General features: G+C 36.9%; 1 protein-coding gene across 2 annotated transcripts in view; it reads left to right on the top strand.

The window, feature by feature from the left end:
- The window catches only part of RRM1 (ribonucleotide reductase catalytic subunit M1), a 43,522-nt gene extending 21,259 nt beyond the window's left edge, over positions 1-22,263 (top strand). For both annotated transcript variants that reach the window (XM_024572686.4, XM_045181984.3), the window contains 12 exons: positions 1,100-1,241; positions 2,614-2,697; positions 5,429-5,590; positions 6,114-6,193; positions 7,145-7,346; positions 10,555-10,704; positions 10,909-11,130; positions 15,549-15,625; positions 18,076-18,211; positions 19,298-19,393; positions 20,485-20,673; positions 21,654-22,263. In XM_024572686.4, the coding sequence (XP_024428454.1) occupies positions 1,100-1,241; positions 2,614-2,697; positions 5,429-5,590; positions 6,114-6,193; positions 7,145-7,346; positions 10,555-10,704; positions 10,909-11,130; positions 15,549-15,625; positions 18,076-18,211; positions 19,298-19,393; positions 20,485-20,673; positions 21,654-21,842 (1,729 nt within the window). In that variant the 3' untranslated portion in view covers positions 21,843-22,263. The remainder of the gene's footprint in view (positions 1-1,099; positions 1,242-2,613; positions 2,698-5,428; positions 5,591-6,113; positions 6,194-7,144; positions 7,347-10,554; positions 10,705-10,908; positions 11,131-15,548; positions 15,626-18,075; positions 18,212-19,297; positions 19,394-20,484; positions 20,674-21,653) is intronic.
- The last annotated feature ends 500 nt before the right edge of the window (positions 22,264-22,763 follow it).

Raw genomic sequence — 22,763 nt, 5'->3', positions numbered from 1 at the left:
TTGCTAGATAGAGTGTACTTAACCATTCACTTTGGAGAATCTTTAATAAATTGGAACATATGCCTACCCTTTGACCCTAGGAGATCAATTCTTTTCTAGGGTTATACCCTAAAGAAGTCCTTAGATATGAACACGAGGAGATATGTTCAAGAATTTTCACAGAAGCATTGTTTAGAATAGCAAACAATTTGGAAATAATCCAAATGTCCATCAACAGGCAAATGGACAAATATATTGGTAGCTTGTATTCATACACTGGAATACTTTACAGCAGTGAAAATAAACTAGAATTATATGTATCAGTAGGAACGCATCTCTAATACAATATTGAATTAAAAGCAAGTGTTGGGATAAATATGCAATCAGAAATTTTTAAAATATAGAACATGTAAATACTGAAAGGTAGAAATGCATGAGATGGTATGGGATTTTAATTAGGCTTTATTTGTCATGTCTTAATTTTTTCAGGTAGGTGGTTATAAGTACAAAGTATATTATATTATTCTTTATAGCTTTCTGAATGTCGTAATATTCAGCAGAAGAAGTCAATGGATAGAATCCACTTGATTGGTTGAATATTCAAAGTAGTGAAGGGATCATTGGTAGAGTATGGTTCCTGAGGTAGAGAACAGGATGGGACCCAAAACACAGATTGTATTCAAAAAGCCGAAGGGAGCTGAATTTTGGTGACATATCAAAGAATTGGTTGACCATTGCATAGCTGGGTTTTTTTTTATGTTTAATTTTTCTTGAAAACATTGTTATGCATGTTTAGGAATTTGCATGAGAAGATGTGATAATGGCATGTCTGCAGTCTGGTGAACATGTTAGCTAATAGTTCAGACTTATCTCTAAGACTTCTAGGCTTAACATCTAGGTTTGGCAGCAAGGTAATTTTACAACAATATGATATGTTGATATATCTCAATGCATCATAGCTAGTAAAAGTATTTTTTTCTTCTAAGTGTTTTTTTTCACTTAGGAATTTTGTAAACTTTAAATCTTTTATTTGCCTAACTTAGTGTATTTGACTATATAGTCATTTTTGTGGCTGCTTTGCTTCATTTCCTTGCTGAGTTGTGACTTCTTTCCCTCATAGCTGTTTCCTTCTGAGTATGAAAGATGATAGTATCGAAGGCATTTATGACACTCTAAAGCAGTGTGCATTGATTTCCAAGTCTGCTGGGGGAATTGGTGTTGCTGTGAGTTGTATTCGAGCTACTGGCAGCTACATTGCTGGGGTAAGCTTCTGTTGTATGAGTAAAAATGTATAGAATTGAGGGATTCAAGTCCATAAGCAACCAGGCTTATGGTTGAGAGGGAATATGCTAGGACCTAGTAATTAACTTAGGTCTCTGTTAATTACTGGTTGGTTGTGTGACTTACAGTGAGTCATCTCACTGCTTCTGGCTTCATTTTCATCTGTCTTATTAGAGGTTTAGATTAGATGATGATCTCTAGGATCCTTTTCATCTCAGATTTAGGTTTATTTTATATTTTGAAATTAGATTTTGTAATTCTGGTTTCATTTATAGTAATAGCAGCTATCATTTATAGATGGTTTACTATGGACTAAATCTGTTAAAAGTTGTACATGAATTACTCATTTAATCCTTACTACAACCTTATGAGATAGATATCATTACAGACACATGGTAGGAACTTTATGCCTCACAGTAACTTTGTGAGTACAGGCACTATACGCACTATTATTTTTACTTTAGAAATGAAACTGAGGCTTAGAAAGTTGTTACTTCCAGAGATCAGCCAATTAATACATGATAGAGCCAGGATTCAAGTTTTAAATATTGACACTTTTAAAGTAAATTTAAGCTCTGCTGGTTCGCTATTCCTTGGGAGTCAAGAAAATGATACTAGGTAAGACACTATTTTAAATCCTATCTCCACTACTTATTAGTAATGCCTAGCACAAGTTATTTACATCTCTATGTTTGTTTCTTCATCTGTAATGTGCAGAAAATATCCAATCCTGTAGAATAAAGCCAGAGAGCCCAGAAGGAAACCATTCCATTATGCGGTGTTTTGGAGGTGCTGTGATATATACAGAACTTTCACTTAGTAGTAGGGTGAGCCATTGCTCACTTATCTTTCTAAACTGTTTAAAGGCTTGCCTTGGGTTAGGAGGATTAGTTTTGAAATTTGATGAGGTTTATTCTAGTCTTAGGAGTCTATATTTTCTTATCTTCATTCTAGAATCCATTTATTGTTGAGAATCTGTTTACCTTATTTACTGTCTTGATTTATCCATTGCATATAATTCTTATTGTAAATTGCCTTGAATTTTTTTGGGAATGATCTTTAGAAGGTGTGGGATTTGTCCTGATTTTTTATTCTTTTGACTTGTAATTTTATGTCTCATTGTAAATTAGAGATACTGTGAAATAACTTTGTATATAATTACAATTTATTCAACAATTTGTTTATTTTATGTTGGGCATTATGTTTTAAAAGCAGAGGTAGAAATGGAGAGCAGGTAAAACTTTATAGAGTGGGAGAGAGTAATTTGTTCACTCTTGAGCTATTTTGTTCTTTTTCTTGCTGAGCCCTCTCTCTTTCTCCTCCAGATGCCTTTATTCTCAGTCTCTCTTTCAGACTAATGGCAATTCCAATGGCCTTGTACCTATGCTGAGAGTATATAACAATACAGCTCGATATGTGGATCAAGGTGGAAACAAGGTATGCTCTATTACTTGAAAGCAATGGAAATCAGAACTAAAAATTATTAGCCACGTATGCTTATCATAAGATGATTTATTGTGTATTTCTAACAACATTGCCTTTTTTTTAGTTTTAAAGCTCATTTAATGAGTATGATTTATTGTACTTTAAAGTGCATACACTTGAAATGTACAGTTTGATAGGTTTTGACATGTGTATATACACTGTATAATTACTACACAATCAAAATAATAGGACATTTCCATCACCCCAAAATGTTTCCTCATGCACCTTGTTTTTAATGATCTCTATTTTATTGTTGTTCAATTACAGTTATTTCACCTTTTACCCTGTTGCTCTCCCCTGCCCTGTGCTCCCTCCCCTGCCCCTATCACATTGTCCATATTCATGAGTCCTTTATTCATGTTCCTTGACTGGCCCCTTCCCCTTCTTTCCTCCATTATCCCCCTTCCCCTCCCCTCTGGTCACTTAGTTTGTTCTTTATTTCCATGTCTCTGAATCTATTTTGCTTATTTGTTTGTTTTGTGGATTAGGTTCCACTTTATAGGTGAGACCATATGGTATTTGTCTTTCACTGCCTGGCTTATTTCACTTAGCATAATGCTCTCCAGTTCCACCCACACTGTCGGGAAGGATGGGAGTTCTTTCTTTCTGCTGAATAGTATTCCATTGGGTAAATGTATCACAGTTTTTTGATCCACTCATTTACTGAAGGGCACTTAGGCTGTTTCCAGCACTGGGCTATTGTAAATTGTGCTGCTGTGAGCTCTGGGGTGCATAGGTTCTTTTGAATTGGTGATTCAGAATTCTTAGGGTATAATTCTAACAGTGGGATTGCTGGATTAAAAGGCAGTTCCATTTTTAGTTTTCTGAGGAAACTCTATACTGTTTTCCACAGTGGCTGCACTAGTCTGAATTCCCACCAACAGTGTAATAGGGTTCCCTTTTCTCCACAACCTTGCCAGCACTTGTCTGTTGATTGATTGATTGATTGACTGTTGTTCAATTACAGGTGTCTGCATTTAACCCCCACCACTTTCCCCCACACCCTAGCCCTCCTTAACTCCCTCCCTTGCTTCCACCCCCCCGCCACTTGGTTTTGTCCAGTGTCTTTTATAGTTGTTCCTGAAAATCCTTCATATTTTGCTTGCTTGTTTGTTTTGTTGATTAGGTTCCAGTTAAAGGTGATATCATATGGTATTTGACCCTCACCACCTGGCTTATTTCACTTAGCATAATGCTCTCCAGTTCCATCCATATTGTTGCAAAGGGTAGGAGCTCCTTCTTTCTTTCTGCTGCGTGATATTCCATCGTGTAAATATACCGTAGTTTTTTGATCCACTCATTTACTGATGGGCACTTAGGTTGCTCCCAGCACTTGGCTATTGTAAATTGTGCTGCTGTGAACATTGGGGTGCATAGGTTCTTTTGGATTGGTGTTTCAGGGTTCTTAGGATATAATAGCAGTGGAATTGCTGGGTCAAAAGGCAGTTCCATTTTTAGTTTTCTGAGGAAATTCCATACTGTTTTCCACAGTGGCCACATCAGTCTGCATTCCCACCAACAGTGCCCTAGGGTTCCCTTTTCTCTACAACCTCTCCAACACTTCTTTGTTGATTTGGTTATGATGGCCATTCTGACCAGTGTGAAGTGGTATCTCATTGTGGTTTTAATTTGCATCTCTCTGATGGCTCATGCACCTTTATATGAATCATCCTCATCCCTCCCACCCACTGCAGGCAGCCAGTGATCTAGCTGGCAGTTTTTTTAAATATTTGCAAAGAATTTCTAAAGTGGTAACATTAATACCTGATCTTGAAAAGGAATTGTCATGTGTCTTCTAACTTTTCCTTAAAAAAACAAAACTCTGCCTATTTTATAGAGGGAAAAGTAAAGTTGAAAGGATTGGGTTGTTTATTTACCATTTTTTCAGACTATAAGATGCACCTAGGTTTTAGAGGAGGAAAATAGGGGGAAAAAATTTGAAGCAAAAAATGTGGTAAAATATTTAATAACATAAATAACATAATATTTCACCAATGTAAATGTAAGCTGCATTCGGAGTATAAGATGCACCCCTATTTTCGTCCCAAATTTTTTTTGGGGGGAAGTTTGTCTTGTAGTCTGAAAAGTATGGTAATATTATTAGTAGGCTAGCTTGCAAGTTGAGCCTGCCTCTTGTGGATATGTAGGCATACTAATCACCTCTTAGTTTATGAAATGGAGTGCTTAAAAATATGGGGACCTTGATAAGACATTTCACCTTTTGACTTTAGTAAGCTCACAGCCTATATTGTCAAAGTTAAAGTGATTTTCTTTGTGCTTTCTACATGTCATATAGTGTAAAGTGAGCCACACAACTGAAGAGGAAGCTCCATCTCTAGTTCACTGTATCACTTTGGACAAATTATTTAATCTTCCTTTTTTCACATTTTCGTTTTGTCAAATCCTCATTTTTACTCCTAGATTTGTAAGAAAATGGTACTACCGTATTTTTTGGACTATAAGATGCACTTTCACCCCCAAATTTGGAGGGAAATGGGGGTGCATCTTACAGTCTGAAAAATATGGTACTTGATATTTTTATGGTATTTTTATTTGTATTATCTCATTTAATTCATTAATTATAGAGAAGATCCAAGGAGATATTGTTAAAAGTGCTTTGGAAAAGGGGAGGTTTCTTTGTTTCATTCTAATTCTGGAAAGAGTGATGATTGTTTACTATTAGCGACCTGGAGCATTTGCTATTTACCTGGAGCCTTGGCATTCAGACATCTTTGAGTTTCTTGATTTAAAGAAGAACACGGGAAAGGAAGAGCAACGTGCCAGGGACCTTTTCTTTGCCCTTTGGATTCCAGATCTCTTCATGAAACGAGTGGAGACTAATCAGGTGAGAGATAGGTACCTGTTAGTAATAACTTGATTCACATAAGCTTTCTCTTCAATCATCTTAAACATGCTTAGGAAAAGTCCATTTATGTGTTTTGCTATGGAAGGCATTTTGAATAAGTTAAAAGATGCTACTCCTGCTTTTTTGATTTTTCTTCTCCCATATAGATAACTGTCTGTCATATACAAACAGGCAGAACTTGATGTTTAGGCCTGAGCCTAAAATGATTATTCCTCCAGCAGATTTCCAAGACAGTCTGTGAAGGATGCTCTGTCCCTTGGGTTGTCCAATCCATGGTCCGTACGCCACATGTGGCTCAGGATGGCTATGAATGTGGCACAACACAGAATTGTAAATTTATTTAAAACTTTTTTTTTGTTAGTGTTTGTGTATTTAATGTGTGGCCCAAGACAACTCTTCCAGTCTGGCCCAGAGATGCCAAAAGGTTGGACATCTCTGGATGGATTATGTATGGTTGGTTATTTGAAGTTTCTTATGAGTGGTACTATTCTTCCCTTTATAGGACTGGTCTTTGATGTGTCCAAATGAGTGTCCTGGTCTGGACGAGGTTTGGGGAGAGGAATTTGAGAAGCTATATGAAAGGTATGGGAAAAGTATCAAAGTAATAATATTATATACGTTTTTCTCTTATTTGGGGGATCCACATTTCAAAACTGTATCATTCATTAGTCAGTTTCTAGGAATATTTGGAAGCATCTAGGAGTCAGTGTGATTAATAATTTTATTTTGGTCTGGTTTTTTCGCTGAATCTTTAACAAAATTTTGTTTTTTGTCTTCTTTCTTAAAACTTTGGGATATGTAAGTGTTTGCTTGAGGGGTTTTTTTTCTTTTTTTTAAAAGATTTTTATTTATTTATGTTTAGAGAAAAGGGAAAGGAGGGAGAAAAACATCGATGTATGAGAGATAAATAGATCAGTTGCCTCTCACATGCCCCCAACAGGGGACCTGGCCCACACCTAGGCACATGCCCTGACTGGGAATCAGACCGGCAACTTTTCAGTTCACAGGCCAGCACTCAATCCACTGAGCCACAGCAGCTATGGCTTGAGTTTTTTAATTGATGCTTTTAAAAAAGAAGGTAAAGAGTTATCAGGGTTATTATTTTGCTTTGTCATATAGTACTTTTGGTAAAATAAGTTATGCTTTATATTGCCCATAGGAATCAAGATCAGGTGGGACAGTACATGTCAGTAGTTCATTAAATAATAGCACAATAGTACTACTTTAACACAATAGCATAATTTGACTACTTTGGATTTTTTTCCTTTTTATTATGGAAGGTATTTTTGATTTAGTGGGATTGGGTGTATTTGAAGGGATTTAAAGCTGCTTGGTTTTCTTCTAAGGCTGAGGTGATGGAAATCTGGCTTTAGTGAGAGTAAAATGAATATCATATTCCTTTTCTTTTCCTTAGAAAAATTTAGTAAAAAATTTGAGTTTTTATTATATTGTATTTTAATGTTTTTCCTTCATGTATTTCATATAATAAAAGTTCTTAGGGAATATTAAAGTAATATTAGCTTTGTCTTTCAGTTATGAGAAACAGGGTCGTGTCCGCAGAGTTGTAAAAGCTCAACAGCTTTGGTATGCCATCATTGAGTCTCAGACGGAGACAGGTACCCCGTACATGCTTTACAAAGATTCCTGTAATCGGAAGAGTAACCAGCAGAACCTGGGAACGATCAAATGCAGCAACCTGTGCACAGAAATAGTAGAGTATACTAGCAAAGATGAGGTAGGTAGAAAAACTTCTGTCTGAATCTAATACTGAGACATGAATCTTAGTAAGTGAAGTTATTATTTGTGAACCCCTCACTTGACTTCACTTGAGATGGGGGGAGGGAATTTTACTAGCTTATTGGTAAGCAGAATGACACTGAAATAGACAGAAATTACAAAGGAAAGAAGGAGTATTACATGTGCCCTTGAATATCTTTTAGTCTGAGCCATGGAGAAAATTGTCAGCTATTTCTTACATAAATATTGTTGTAATATCCTTTACATGAAAAAAATACTAATATATAGTCATGGTAGTTTAGGACAAACACAGAAATGTGTTAGGATGCTCATTCAGTTAAAAGTATGTAAACTTATAGAGAATTAGAGAATCCTTTCAGTGAATGGTAAGACAAATTTGTTTTTTCCTTTTTTTTTAAGTATGTTTTATTGATTATGCTATTACAGTTGTCCCATTTTTTTTCTCCCCTTTATCCCCCTCTACCCTGCACAATCCTTCCCACCAGCACTCCTCTCCCTTACTTCATGTCCATGGGTCATACGTATTAGTTCTTTGGCTTCTCTATTTCCTGTACTATTCTTAACCTCCTCCTGACTATTTTATACCTACCAATTATGCTTCTTATTCCCTATACCTTTTCCCCCATTCTCCCCTCTCCCCCTTCTCACTAATAACACTCCATGTGGTCTCCATTTCTGTGATTCTGTTCCTGTTGTTAGTTTGTTTTTGTTTTTAGGTTTTGTTGATAGTTGTGAGTTTGTTGTCATTACACTGGTCATAGTTTTGATCTTCTTCTTTTTCTTAGGTAAGTCCCTTGAACATTTTATATAATAAGGGCTTGGTGATGATGAACTCCTTTAATTTGACCTTAACTGGGAAGCACTTTATCTTCTCTTGCATTCTTTTTTAAAATTAAAAAAAATTTTTTTTTATTGCCCTTGCATTCTAAGCGATAGCTTTGGATAGAGTAATCTTGGATGTAGGTTCTTGTCTTTCATGATTTTGAATACTTCTTTCCATCCCCTTCTTGCCTGTAAGGTTTCTTTTGAGAAATCAGCTGATAGTCTTATGGGAACTCCTTTGTAGGTAACTGTCTCCCTTTTTCTTGCTGCTTTTAAGATTCTCTCATCTTTAATCTTGGGTAACTTAATGTTGATGTGTCTTGGTTGTGTTCCTCCTTGGGTTCAAATTCTTTGGGACTCTGAGCTTCCTGGACTTTCTGGAAGTCTTTTTCCTTTGTTGGATTGGGGAAGTTTTCCTTCATTATTTTTTCAAATACGTTTTTAATTTCTTTCTCTTCCTCTTCTCCTTCTGGCACCCATATGATTTGGATGTTGGAATGTTTAAAGTTGTCCTAGAGTTTCTTAAGTCTCTCCTCATTTTTTTGAATTCTTGTTTCTTCGTTCTGTTCTGGTTGAATATTTATTTCTTCCTTCTGTTCCAAATTGTTGATTTGAGTCCTGGTTTCCTTCCCTTCATTGTTGGTTCTTTATTTCACTTTGCATAGCGTTCACTTCTTCCTCTATTTTGTGTCCATACTTGATCGTTTCTGTGAGCATCCTGTTTACCAGTGTTTTGAACTCTGCATCTGATAGGTTGGCTGTCTGTTCGCTACTTAGTTTTTTGGGAGTTCTGATCTGTTCTTTCATTTGGACCATATTTCTTTGTCTTGGTGCCCCTGTTATGTTGTAAGGGGCAGCGCCTTAGGTTTTTGTCAGGGTGAGGCAACCCACGTTGCTTTGTTGTGAGGCTGGATGTGGGGGAGTGATAAGAGAGAAAACAGTGCCATTTGCTCAGCTCTCACCTCACTTTCAGTCACTTCCCCCACAACCCACAAGCAAATTGGGCCCTTCTGGTGCTGATTCCCAGGTGGGTGGGTTTGTGCACATTCTAGAACCCTGTGGGTCTCTCCAAGTAACTCTCCTTTGAGGATAGGAATTTCTCTTGCTGCCGCAACTCCCACAGGTTTTTATCACCAGAGATTTTGAGGCTTTATTTCCCTCTGCTGGAACCCTGGGTTGTGTGGCCTGTCTAGCTCTCTAATTGTTCATCCTGGCTTATCTGCATGTGAATGTAGGACCGCCCCATCCTCCAGCTGCCATCTTGCCTTGCCCCATCCTCTCCACCCTGGCTGCTGGTCTTTGCCTTTCCTACCAGTGTGGATGAATGTTTCTTCTTTAACTCCATGGTTGTTGGACTTCCATACAGTTCGACTTTCTGGCAGTTCTGGTTATTTTTTGTTTTTAAATTCGTTGTTGTTGGTCTTTTGGTTCTGCGAAGAAGCAAAGCATAAGTACCTACACCTCCACCTTGGCTCGAAGTGGTGAGACAAATTTCTTATCTCTTATCTTTAAGGTGATTCACAGAAGAGGCAAGGCTAGAAATGGGATACAGATTTAGTGTTTGTTTTTTTTTTTAATGGTTTTTGGAAAAGCTTTAATTTGGGTAGTACGACTTGTATGACATCAGGGATAGGGTTTGGTTTTATGCAGTGTCAAGTAAATTTGTTTTCATGGAGTAAATACATTAAGGTTTGGTATATAGGACAGGGGTGTCAAACTCATTTTCACTGGGGGCCACATCAGCCTCGCGGTTGCCTTCAAAGGGCCGAATGCAATTTCAACTCCTTAACAGTTAAAGACTAGTTGTATTTATACAGTCCTAAAATTATTTGGGCACTTTGAAGGCAACTGTGAGGCTGATGTGGCCCCCAGTGAAAATGAGTTTGACACCCCTGGTGTAGGGAGAGATGGCTTTGGCCAAGGGAAAGGAATTGGGTGAAAGCTAGGATGTGTCACAGATAGGAAGCCTGTGTAGGTTTCTGGAAGGAAAATAGCATCATAATGGTAGGATGAGAAGGATAGATATTGCTTCTGTTATAATATTCTGTTATTGTATTGGACAGTGCACCTCTACTCAGACAGATATACATAAAAAATTATAGCATAATGTGCTATAAGTCTGGTAATAGAGCCAGGTACTATGGAACACAGGCTTCTTACCTGTGTCACTGGTGCATGTTACAACTCATATATGTGAAGAGGTATTGGGATTTAGAAATTTACTGAGGGATGAAGATGGAGAAGTCAGAGATGAAAATGAAGAATTTTAATGTCAGAAAGTGTTAGAGACTTACGATAGTGTTATCTACCCAAGGAAGAAATAAAAATTTTGTGATTATTGACCCTCTGTCTTTTTATTCCAGGTTGCGGTTTGTAACTTGGCCTCCCTGGCCCTGAATATGTATGTCACGTCAGAACACACATATGACTTTAAGAAGTTGGCTGAAGTCACCAAAGTCATTGTCCGAAACTTGAATAAAATTATTGATATTAACTACTACCCTATCCCAGAGGTATGAACAGATATCTCTGCTTATTGGTAATCATTGAAATCCATGGTGGAGGGAGGTTACGACAGTCTGCTTGCCAGTCGTTATTTAAATAGTTATAATTGGAATCGTGTGAGAAAACTGAAATTAAAAAAAGTGTGTCATTTGGTATAGAAAGTTGCTTTTTCTGTTTAGTAATGTCTCTTCTCTAAACCTATTGGCACAAAGGCATACTTATCAAATAAACGCCATCGCCCCATTGGAATTGGAGTACAAGGTCTGGCAGATGCTTTTATTCTGATGAGGTACCCTTTTGAGAGTCCAGAGGCCCAGTTATTGAATAAGCAAATCTTTGAAACCATTTATCATGGAGCCTTGGAAGCCAGCTGTGATCTGGCCAAGGAGCATGGCCCATATGAAACCTACGAGGGCTCTCCAGTCAGCAAAGGAGTAAGTATATGGATAAATTTTTATCCTTTTTTCATTCTGTGGGCCTCCCTCCCCGAGCACTGCTGGACGTGGCCTGTGCGTTTGCCCCATCCTCCACTGGGAGTCCCCTCTGTCTGCTGAACCCTCCACCTACAATCCCCTGTTCACTTACTGTCTACTCTCTGTGGTGCTCCTGGCTATGAGGAGGCAGGCCAGCCACACTGGGAGCCGATGGGACATCATGGCCTTGCCTGCAGCCTGGCATGGCCTGCAAGTGTGTGGTGCGTGAGTGCATGGCTGGAATATGCTGGTCGTGTTGGATAAAACTTCGTTTAGCTTATGAGTTCCTGTAGTGGGCTGAACTGGTAGCCCTCAAAAAGATAAGCTTATATCCTAATTCCTAGAACCTGTGAAAGTTGGTTTAAAAGGATTTTTGCAGATGTAATTAAGGATTTTGAGATTTTAAGGGTTATCCTGGATTTTCTAGATAGGTCCTAAATCCAAAGACAATTGTCCTTATAAGAGACACAGAGAGGAAGAGGAGGCAACATGACCTTGGAGGCAGAAATTGGAGTGGTGCAACTACAACCCAGGGTTGCTGATAGCAGCTAGAAGTTGAAAGAGGCAAAGAAAATAATCTCCTCTAGAGCCTCTGGGAGGAATGTGACTCCCCCAACATGTTATTTTAGGGTTCTGGCCTCCAGAACTATGAGAAAATAAATTTTCATTTTAATCCACCAAATTGTGGTAATTTGTAAAACCAGCCATCAGAGACTAATGTTGTGTTTTCCTCTGGAATAAAACAGATAATTCTGTTTTAAAACTAGTCATTGCTTAAATGACTTAAGAAAGCTATCAATATTAGTTTTCTAATTCTAAATTCAGTGAATTAAAACAATATCCATTCAAGCAAGGCAGTGCCTGGATCAAAATGGCAGAGTATATAAACTGCTTGCCTCCTACCACGATCACATCAAAATTACCACTAAATTATAGAATGACCATCACTGAGAACCATCTGAAGACTAGCTGAACAAAATTTTGATAGCTAAGAACATAAAGAAGAAGACAAGTCAAGACTGGTAGGAAGAGTTTAGATGTGGGCTGAGCAGGTCCCAAAACCACAGTGTGGCAGTTAAGATTTGAAAAGGATATCTCAGCTGCGGAGATCCCCCACTGAGTAATGAGGAGTGCCAGTTCAGCACCGGGGTCCCTGAACCAGAATATCAGTCCAGAAAAAGGACTACCTATAACATCTGGTTGTAAAAACCAGTGGGGATTGCCAAGAAAGACAAAGGGCTAAAAGAGACTGAAGCCTTAAATGACACATCAGACCAGATGGATTTAATTGATATTTTTAGAATACTTTACTTCAGAGCAGCAGAATATATATTCTTTTCAAGTTCACATGGAATATTTTCCAGGATAGACCACATGTTAGGGCACAAAACAAGTATCAATAAATTTAAAAAATAGGATTAATGTTAAGCATCTTTGATCACAATGATATGAAAGAAATCAGTTACAAGAATAAAACTGAAAAACACAACACATGGAGGCTAGAAAGCATGCTACTAAACAATGAATGGGTTAACAATAAGATCAAGGAAGAAATCAAAAGATATCATATGATAAATGAAGATGAAAGTACAACAACCCCAAATTTATGGGATACAGCCCAAGCAGTTCTAAGAGGGAAGTTTATAGCAATACAGGCCTACCTCAAGAAACAAGAAAAATCTGAAGTAAATAATATAACCTTACACCTAAAGTAACTATAAAAAGGTCAAACAAATCCCAAAATGAGTAGAAGGAAGGAAATAATAGACATCAGAACAGAAATAAATAGACCCTAAAAAACAATACAAAAGATCAATGAAACCAAGAGCTTGTTTGTTGAAAGATAAGTGAAATTGGTAACATTTAACGAAACTCATAAAGAAAAAAGGAGAGAGGACTGAAATACATAAAATCAGAAATGAAAGGGAAGTGGGAACTGACACCACAGAAATGCAAAGGATTGTAAAGAAATACCATGAGCAATTATATTGTTGAACAACCTGCAAGAAATGCATATATTTCTGGAGCCATACAATCTTCCAAGGCCGAATCAAGAAGAAACAAAATCTGAACAGACTGATAACTATTAATGAAATTGAATCAAAATGGATTAAAGACTTAAATGTAATAACTGAAACCATAAAACTTACAGAAGAAAACTCAGGCAGTAAACTCTGATATTGCTCTTTGCAAAATTTTTTTGGATTCGTCTTCCCAGGCAAGGGAAACAATCAAGAATGAACAAGGGGGACTACATTAAGACTAAAAAGTTTTTACACAGCAAAGAAAACCATCAACAAAACAAAAAGACAACCTACTGAATGGCAGAAGATATTTGCCAATGAAACATCTGGTAAGGGGGTTAATATTTAAAATATATAAGGAGCTTATACAACTTAATACCAAAAACACCAAACTATGATTAAAAAATGGGCAGAAGACCTGAATGTCTGTTTTTTAAAATTTCTCCCAAGAGAACAATGATGGCCAACAGTCATATGAAAAGATGCTCAACATCACTAATCATCAGGGGAAAGCAAATCAAAACCACAATGAGATCACTTCATACCACCAGTCAGAATGGTTATCATCAATTAGTATTGGCGAGGATATGGAGAAAAGGGAGCCCTTGTGCACTTTTGGGATTGTAATTTGGTGCAGCCACTATGGAAAACAGTATGCAGTTTCCTCAAAAAATTAAAAATAGAACTTATGACCCAGCAATTCCACTTCTGGGTATTTATCTGAAGAAATCCAAAACACTAATTTCAAAAGATGTATATACCCCTATGTTCATTGCAGTGTTATTTACAATAGTAAAAATATGGAAAGAACCTCAGCGTCAATAGATGAATGGATAAAGATGTGGTACATATATGCAATGGAATGTTACGTGGCTATGAATAAGAATAAAATTTTACCATTTGTGAAAACATGGATGGACCTAGAGAATATTATGCCAAGTGAAATAAGGAAAAAATACCATGTGATTTCACTTACATATAGAATCTGAAAACAAATGAACAAATGAAGAAAACTAAAATATACAAAGAATATATTGATTAAAAAATGGGCAGAGGACCAGAACAGAACACTAGATGGGAGGGGAGTTGGGGGATTGTTGAAAAGGTGAAGCAGGTAAGAAGTTATAAAATAGTCACCAGGATATAAAGTACAGCATAGGGAATATAGTCAATAATAATGTAATAACTATAGATGGTGTCAGGTGGGTATTAAATGAATCCGACATACTTATTGGGGCAATGAATGAGTTATATAAATGTTTGGTCGCTATGTTGTACACCTGAAACTAAAGTAATATTCTGTGTCAACTTTAATTAAAAAATACACTTAAAGAAATGAAATTTAAAGACAACAGCATACATCGATTATCTCGGTTTTCCTGGGTCAGGAGTGTAGGCTTGGCTTAGTTGGGTTGTCTTTTCTGGGTCTCACAAGGGTACAGTCAGGGTGTCAGTAGAGGCTCTAATGCTATTTGAGGGTCAGGTGTTACCCCAAGCTCACTTGGTTATGGGCAGAATTCATTTCCTTGCAGTTCTAGAACTCAATGGCATCTTCTTCAAAGCCAGTTGGAGAGAGAGTCCTTCATTTCAAGAAGGGCTTAGTTTAAGCATTCTTTTGAGGGTTTTCATTTGATATGTCAGGTCCACCCAGTATAATCTCTGTTTTTTAAACTCAAAATTGACTGATTTGCACCCTTAATTATGTGAGTGGCATCATCGTATTTCCAGGTCCAGTGCACACAGAAGAATAGATTATACACAGCCTGTGTTTCAGGGGGTGAGAATTTTGGAGCTGTCGTAGAATTCTGCTCTCCACACTGCCTTTATTATCAGTTGTATGATTCTATTCCATGTAAAATGAGGTGTTACTTTTAGTTCTCACCTTCCTGATATTTAGGAAATCTAATGTATTATATAGAAATGGGTATTTGTTAGCTGAGGAAATAAAGGGCCAGATCATGGCAATTAAGAGAGATGAGGTTAAAGCATAGCTTTTACTGTAGAAAAAGAGAATGCATCTCAGTAACACACCTTCATGAATGTTAGGATTTCCTGGTTTGTAAATATATAGGTCTTCTGAGGGGGCTCGGCCGGGTCATGGGGAAGAGGTAAGCTTCAACCAGTTTTCTTAATCCTGCTTCTGATCAATATGACTTCATGGACACTGTCTAGGAAGAAATCTCTGGACTTTGTATTCTTGACACAGTTCTACTAGAAGACAGAATTTTGGAATTTGTGGGGCAGGGGTTGAGGGGGCGCGCAATGTCCAGTTAGTCTTCGTTTGGTTTTTGCCATAGTTTTAAATTGTCATAGATTGATTTATCATTAGTTTATAATGACTTGTTTATTCCTTAGATCCTTCAGTACGATATGTGGAATGTTACTCCCACAGACCTATGGGACTGGAAACTTCTCAAGGAGAAGATTGCGAAGTAAGTAAAACATGTAAAGTGGCTTTGAAGTAAGAATAATTCAGGTTTTCATTTTAACTGCTGAAACTAAGTTTTTTCTTTTTTATGTGGGCCTAAAATGACCTGTCTGCAGGACTATTTTTTAAATACTTCATAATATAATTCATGTATAGTAACCTGAAAATGGCTTGACACTAGAAAGCATTTCAATACACGGTAGGTGTTGTCAGTCGATCTTGTTTTAGAGCAGGGGTGGCAAGCTCATTTTCACTGGGGGCCACATCAGCCTCGTGGTTGCCTTCAAAGGGTCGAGTGTAATTTTAGGACTGTGTAAATGTAACTACTCCTTAACAGTTAAGCGAGAGCTTGGCGCTGCTGCCAGGTAGAAACAGGGTGCTGGGCTGGATAAAACAAGGTGGAGGGTTGATTCGCCTGCAGGCCTTGTGTTTGCCACCTGTGTTTTAGAGGCTTAACTACCTAGGTTAGGTAATTCTTTTTCTCATTAAATCTTTATATTTCTGAGTGCTTGCTTTTAAAATATGTTTCACTTTTACTTACTGCTTAACTACATTGGGCACATAAATGACTTGTTGAGTTGATTGTCATAGGAATAGGAGATCTTTTGAAGAGCTTTTGGAGGGTAATGGATTTCTCTGTGTGTGAAAGAAAAATGCAAAAATTGAGTCTTTATAGGTCCTTCAAACTAGTAAACAGAAGAGATTTGAGGGCAGGCAGAATGTTTTGCTGAGTGAATAATGAAAAAAGTTGTTACCATGTTCTGTTGTTATGAGTCTGTCATCTGGGTTAATATACTTGCAAAGTTTTAATTTGAAGAAAGTAGCAGTGACTTTAAAATGCCCTTTAAAAAATATCAATTTGCCTTAAAAACTTTTTTTTATTACTCAATCATGTTCAAAAATTTAGAAAAACCTAAGTGTGGAAAGGGAAAAAAATGAAAGTTATGCCAGTACTACCTTCCCCCAGAAACCTGTTTGCATTTTTTTCGTCAGTAATCCTTCAGACTTCTGAGCATGTGTGCATGTGTGTATTTATATGCAGATACAACCTTTACAAAAATGGACCTGTACTCTATTTTATTGTATTTTTTCCCTCAGAATACTATAGTTTATATATTTTTACATACAACTTTTAAAGTTCATTGTTAATACATGACTGCATATTCATTGTTAATAAAGTTCAAATACAGAAATAGGTATAAGTCCTTCTTTATACCTCTTAAGCCAACCATTTGTACCATTAAACAAACAAAAAACCAACTTACTCATTTTTCTAGAGATAACCATTGTTAATGGTATGTGTTTTTCTAGGTTTCTTCCACCGCATTTGTAGATGCACACATACGTTTTTGTTACATGAATGTGACCAGTCTTGATATTTTCTGATTTATTTTAGAGGTCTTCCCTCTTAGTACCTGCAGTTCTGCCTAATGTTTTTAATAGTTCGGCTATATCGTATATATGGCTTTTCAAACATTTTCCTGTCTGAGATAGTTGGTGTTTTGATTGATGTTTCACAATTAGAGAGATGGTGAGAACCGAGTTGTACAGATTCCATTAGAATGTGAGGTGCTGTACTAAGCACTGTATGAATCCAGATGTATGTAATGTAGGAAAGACAACCCCTTTGGATTTGAGAAACTTAAAACATGTAACACAAATTGTTTAAGGATATATAGAGGTACAGGTCATGGAATATGTTAGTAGACAAATATTTGTATTTGACACTTAAGTGTTGTCTGCCCAGTCAGCAAAGATGTTCTAGAGTAGGTATCTCTTAGGCTGAACTTTGAAGGATGAGTTGAGGGCAGGTTGAAGTTTTCTCAGGGTTCAGATACTATATTCTTCCTTATGCTCTCTGTTTGGCACTGAGTCAAAAGATACTAACATGCTTCTAGGAACTTGTACTTGAAGAGGAAGTCAGGAATATACTTGGATCATAATTTTCACTATTCATTGTCCTATTCAGGATAATGGAGACTTGTGGTGATAGGTGTCTGATTCTGACCACTTTTTACATCATTATGTTTCCTGAAAGGGCCTAGCACAGTGATCACATAGGCGCTTAGAAGAGAGAGAGTGTCGAATGAGTGTTGCACCTAGGTACAGGTGGGGACACTCTAACAGCCATTTGAATGTTTCCTTGGACAAGATAGTATATTAAGGACTTTGATTCTAAGTGCCACAGTGCAAGTGGCCTACGGCATAGCATAATAAAGATTGCCAGCAATAGAATTGTGCCAGTTCTGCTTATGAGGCATTTAGGAAAGGGGTGAGCTATACCACCCATACTGTGGAGTTGCATACCTGTAGGGGTTACATTTAAAAATCCCTATGTGAGTCTCATGTATGTATTACGTTATAGTAGGTACATTAACTACAATGACTTAAAGTAACTGCCTTCCTGCAGAGTATAGCTTTAGGACCAGCTCCTAATAATCTCCTTTTCTTTAGGTATGGCATAAGAAACAGTTTACTTATTGCCCCGATGCCTACTGCTTCTACTGCTCAGATTCTGGGAAATAATGAATCCATTGAACCTTATACCAGCAACATCTACACTCGCAGAGTCTTGTCAGGAGAATTTCAGGTGAGAAGGTCACAACCAGACCTATAGGAAAATCTTCTAAAAGCCTGATGTTGGGAGTAAATGCTAACTTGTATTTAGTATGCCCCTTTTTCTTAGTAACGGGGCAAAGCTTTGATAAAATGGGTCATCTTCATCCTTAATACTGTTCTAAGTTATTTTAACACATACTAGACATTTAATAAATATCTGTCAAAAAATGAATGATTGAGGGTTGAGTATGAAAGTAACTTGATATTAGAGTTTACGTGATTATTTAACTATTAGGTAATCGTAGTGATGTGTACTATAACATGAGATGTTTAAGTGATATTTAAGATATATGTAGTGGTGTTATTTAAGGCAGTGACTCTTAGCCTTGGTTACAAATTAGAATTTTTGGTGGGTGAGACCAGTGTTTTGTTTTTTTTTTTTTTAAAGTTCCCAGGTAGTTCAGATGTACAGCTAGGATCGAGAACCACTAATTTAAAAGATTTTATTTGAATTTGCTGATAATGTTGAAATAAATTTCTGTAAGGTTTGGGGTGAATACACAGAGTTTCTGTTTTTTAAAAGTATTTATTCTATTCTTAGGGAAAAAAGAATCAAACCATATATAGATTTGCCCAGTTTAGGCAATGGTAGTTTTTTTGTCCCCCCCCCCCCCCCCAGTATTTATTTCCAGAGGGGGGAAAGGAGGGAGGAAGAGGGGGAGAGAAACATCAATGTGTGGTTGTCTCTTGCACAGCCCCTACTGGGGACCTGGCCTGCAACTCAGGCACGTGCCCTGACTAGGAATCGAACCAGCGACCCTTTGGTTTGCAGGCCAGCCCTTAATCCACTGAGCCACACGAGCCAGGGTAGTGTTAGTTCTTTTTACTTTTACAAATACTGAATTACATTTGCCTGAATAAAAAATATCAAGATTTTAAAGGAATATAACTTTCATGTAATGGAATGGGACTCTAATTTATGAAAATTAGAAATTATCAAGCTAATGTTAAGTAATTCTTCAATGATTTTATTTACTTTAAGTTTTAGGCTCATAATTCTCTTTAGGCCCTGTCATCATTATTTATTCCTTCACATCTTTTCTGCTTTTCCATTCAGATTGTAAATCCTCACTTACTGAAAGATCTTACTGAGCGGGGCTTGTGGAATGAAGAGATGAAAAATCAGATTATTGCATGCAATGGCTCTATTCAGGTACAGAATGAAAAAAAAAAAAAAGTGAGCTAAGTTGAACACTGGTACCTTCTCACTTATCCCAGTCAGTGAAGGGAACGAATGTCTGTTCACTGTGGTTATAGGCTTATGGTCATATAAGCTTATGTAGCTCTGTTCACCTCTGCTTGCTGTGCTAGGATCATATCCATCTTCACATAGCTATACCTGGTCTTACCCTTTTGCTTGTGCAGTGATACAAAGCAGTGGCTCACAACTTCTCTGCACATTAGAATCAACTGGGGAGCTTTTAAAATTCTGAAGCTTAGGTTGCACCTCTTGCCAATTAAATAATGTCTGGGAATGGGGACAAGGCATCATCCCTGGGTAATTCCAACATGCATCAAAATTTGGGGATCACTGACATAAAATCTGAACTTAGAGTCAAAATTAACTTAAAAGTATGGTAGAGTTAGAGGACTGAGAGTCCAAAAGACAGAGCCACAAATAATGTTTAACAATAAAATATTTGCAACTGAAGGACCAAGAAACATTTATTTGTAGATACAGGTTTCTGGCTAAACATTGGTCTGATTGGCAATACAGATGAAAATTCCTGTAACATTTCAATTTTTTGGATAGTAATAATAGCATTAGTCAGTCTGTATGTTTTGATGCAAATTAAACCTGGACCTAAGAAACACTTATTTCTGTTGACTCCAAATGGAGTTTGTGGAGTCCTGACCTATTTAAAGGGTTTTGTTTCATTGCTTCCCTGGGTCATGTCCTTGGAATAGCCCTGATAATTTGTGTTTTCTTCAAAGCTTAAGGGTAATTTATTGCTCTTCAGCAGCCTTTATTAAGTGCCTCTATCACAATGAATGTTTAGGCCATAAACTAATTTAAAGATGGATTTTAAATCACTACTACCAGACTGGAATGTTGGCTAGATGGGATTTTGTTGGATTTTCTAAGCCAGAGGTGAGCAGTCTTAGGAAACGGAATAAAAATCATACTGAATGGTAGGGTCAGATCTGACAGAAGTAGAAGGCCAGATCCTTGAGTCATTATTCTGTTAATCATACTGCTTTCATCAACTGGAGTACAATAAACATTTGGTTTCCCTTCTTCAGACCATACCAGAAATTCCTGATGACCTGAAGCAACTTTATAAGACTGTGTGGGAAATCTCTCAGAAAACCGTTCTCAAGATGGCGGCTGATAGAGGTGCTTTCATTGATCAAAGCCAGTCTTTGAACATCCATATTGCTGAGCCTAACTACGGCAAACTCACTAGTATGCACTTCTATGGCTGGAAGCAGGTTGGTGGAGCAGATCAAGGAGGACTTACTGCCGATTTGCGATATTTTAGAATTGTAAAAAGTTTTGTATTCTAGCTATTAAATATTGCCACCTAGAAGTTCTTTCCCTCTAGTTCTAAAATGTTAAAAACAGCCCATAGTTTTTATGCTAGATCAGTCTCTTTCTTTGGATATTTTTGTTTCTTTACAGTTATTCCATTCCTATGTTTGAAACCTTGGAGTGACGTACGATCCTCCCTTTACTCTCTATGTAGTCTCTGACCAAGTTGTATTGGTTGTTCCTTTGTATTGTTTCTGAATATCTTTCTGTTCTACCACTATTATTAACTTCTGTGTCTTTGCTGTAGGGCATTTTGTGCATTGCTACCATTCATAAAAGAACTTTACACATGTCAACAAACTTCAAGCAACTGTTGTTTCCCCACTTCATCTACAGTGTAAAAGCCAATTACATAGCTAGTCATTGCCATTGTAAAGTCCCGTGATTCTGGATTTTATTCTTACTCCCTGGCACTGTGCTAGGTCTTTAGAATAAAAAATTTATCTTTTTTTAACACTTGACAAATGTTTCTTGAACATATGCTATGTGCCAGTACCAGGGAATAAAAGATGATGATCTTTATCCTTGAAGTAGTTATAATCTGTTCTTACAGAATCTAGCTCTCTAAATAGTTGTAATCTAAAGTAGACATGTTGTCTTAGGCAAACTTTTTTTTTAGACAAAAAAATTTTTAAAAAGACTAGAGAAGAAAAACATTTGACATTTCCAGAAATAATAAGTTTGTTTAGGAGTAAAAAGAACAGAGTATACCTACCATCTGACTCTCTTTAAGCATTTTTGAGAGGGCTTCCTAGGGGAGATAGAATATCAAGTTCAGAAAATAATTTGACCTGGTTTATGGAAATGTATTTTAAACATTGGCCTTGAATATCTAGTGTTCTCACAGTTTCTCCAAAATTTGTATTTACTTCCCATGTAGGGTTTGAAGACTGGGATGTATTATTTAAGGACAAGACCAGCAGCTAATCCGATCCAATTCACTCTAAATAAAGAGAAGCTGAAAGATAAGGAAAAGGCATCAAAAGAGGAAGAAGAGAAGGAGAGGAACACAGCAGCCATGGTGTGTTCTTTGGAGAACAGAGATGAGTGTCTGATGTGTGGATCCTGAGGAAAACCTAGGGACCAGCACTTCTTCAGTAGCCACTCTACTACTTCAGCATAGATAGGTGTAGTAGATTTGCTTGAAGTGGTAAGGCTTTGATGGACCTTGTTACAGGAAATGGGTCAATTAATTGATTTAAAGTATTGTTTCTATGTAGGATTTTTTTTTATCGATATATTAGGAATCCAAGTAGAAGCTTTAGGAATGCAAAAGAAGTCATCTGACAAATATGGAGTGATTGGGTAGGGTTTCATTACTTATCTGGTACCCCATTCTCTGGTGACTTCAGTTTTGGTAAAGACACTTGGTTTTGCTGCATTGACTGATAGATCCATAGAAGCAAAATTGTGTGATAACCCGTGAGAAGTGCTGACAGAACCTTTATCTGGATAAAGGTCATTCTGAAATAAACATTTGCAACTGATTGTGTGAGACTAATTTTGTCATTTATTTTAATACAAAGGTCAAATTTGAAAACATTTTTCTGTTCGTTGAGAGTTCAAGGAGGATATTTTAAGACAAATTACTTAGACACTGTATAGATTTCTGATTTTAATACTTACGTTTTTTTTAAATTTTATTTTTTTAGAATAACATCTAGAGTTTGTTTGGTTGTATTGTTGGGATAGTAACATGTTTCCGGATTGCTATGCAATCTGTCACATTATTCTTTCATATCACCTTGTTCTGGGACTGTTTCTTTTTTTCCTTTTTTAAATCATTTTTATTATTTAATTACAATTGACATACATTATTATATTAGTTATTATATTTGTTGTATACCCCAGTGATTAGACATTACATAACTTACTAAGTGATCATCCTGATAAATTTCGCACCCATCTGACACCATAAATAGTTATTAGAATATTACTGACTATATTCCCTGTGCTGTACTTCACATCTCCATGACTCTTCCATAACAAC

This window comes from Desmodus rotundus, chromosome 5 (assembly GCF_022682495.2).
Source record: "Desmodus rotundus isolate HL8 chromosome 5, HLdesRot8A.1, whole genome shotgun sequence".
In the NCBI taxonomy this organism is placed as follows: Eukaryota; Metazoa; Chordata; class Mammalia; order Chiroptera; family Phyllostomidae; genus Desmodus; species Desmodus rotundus.
Note: the sequence above shows the minus strand (reverse complement) of the source record. Positions and strands in the feature narration are given on the sequence as shown.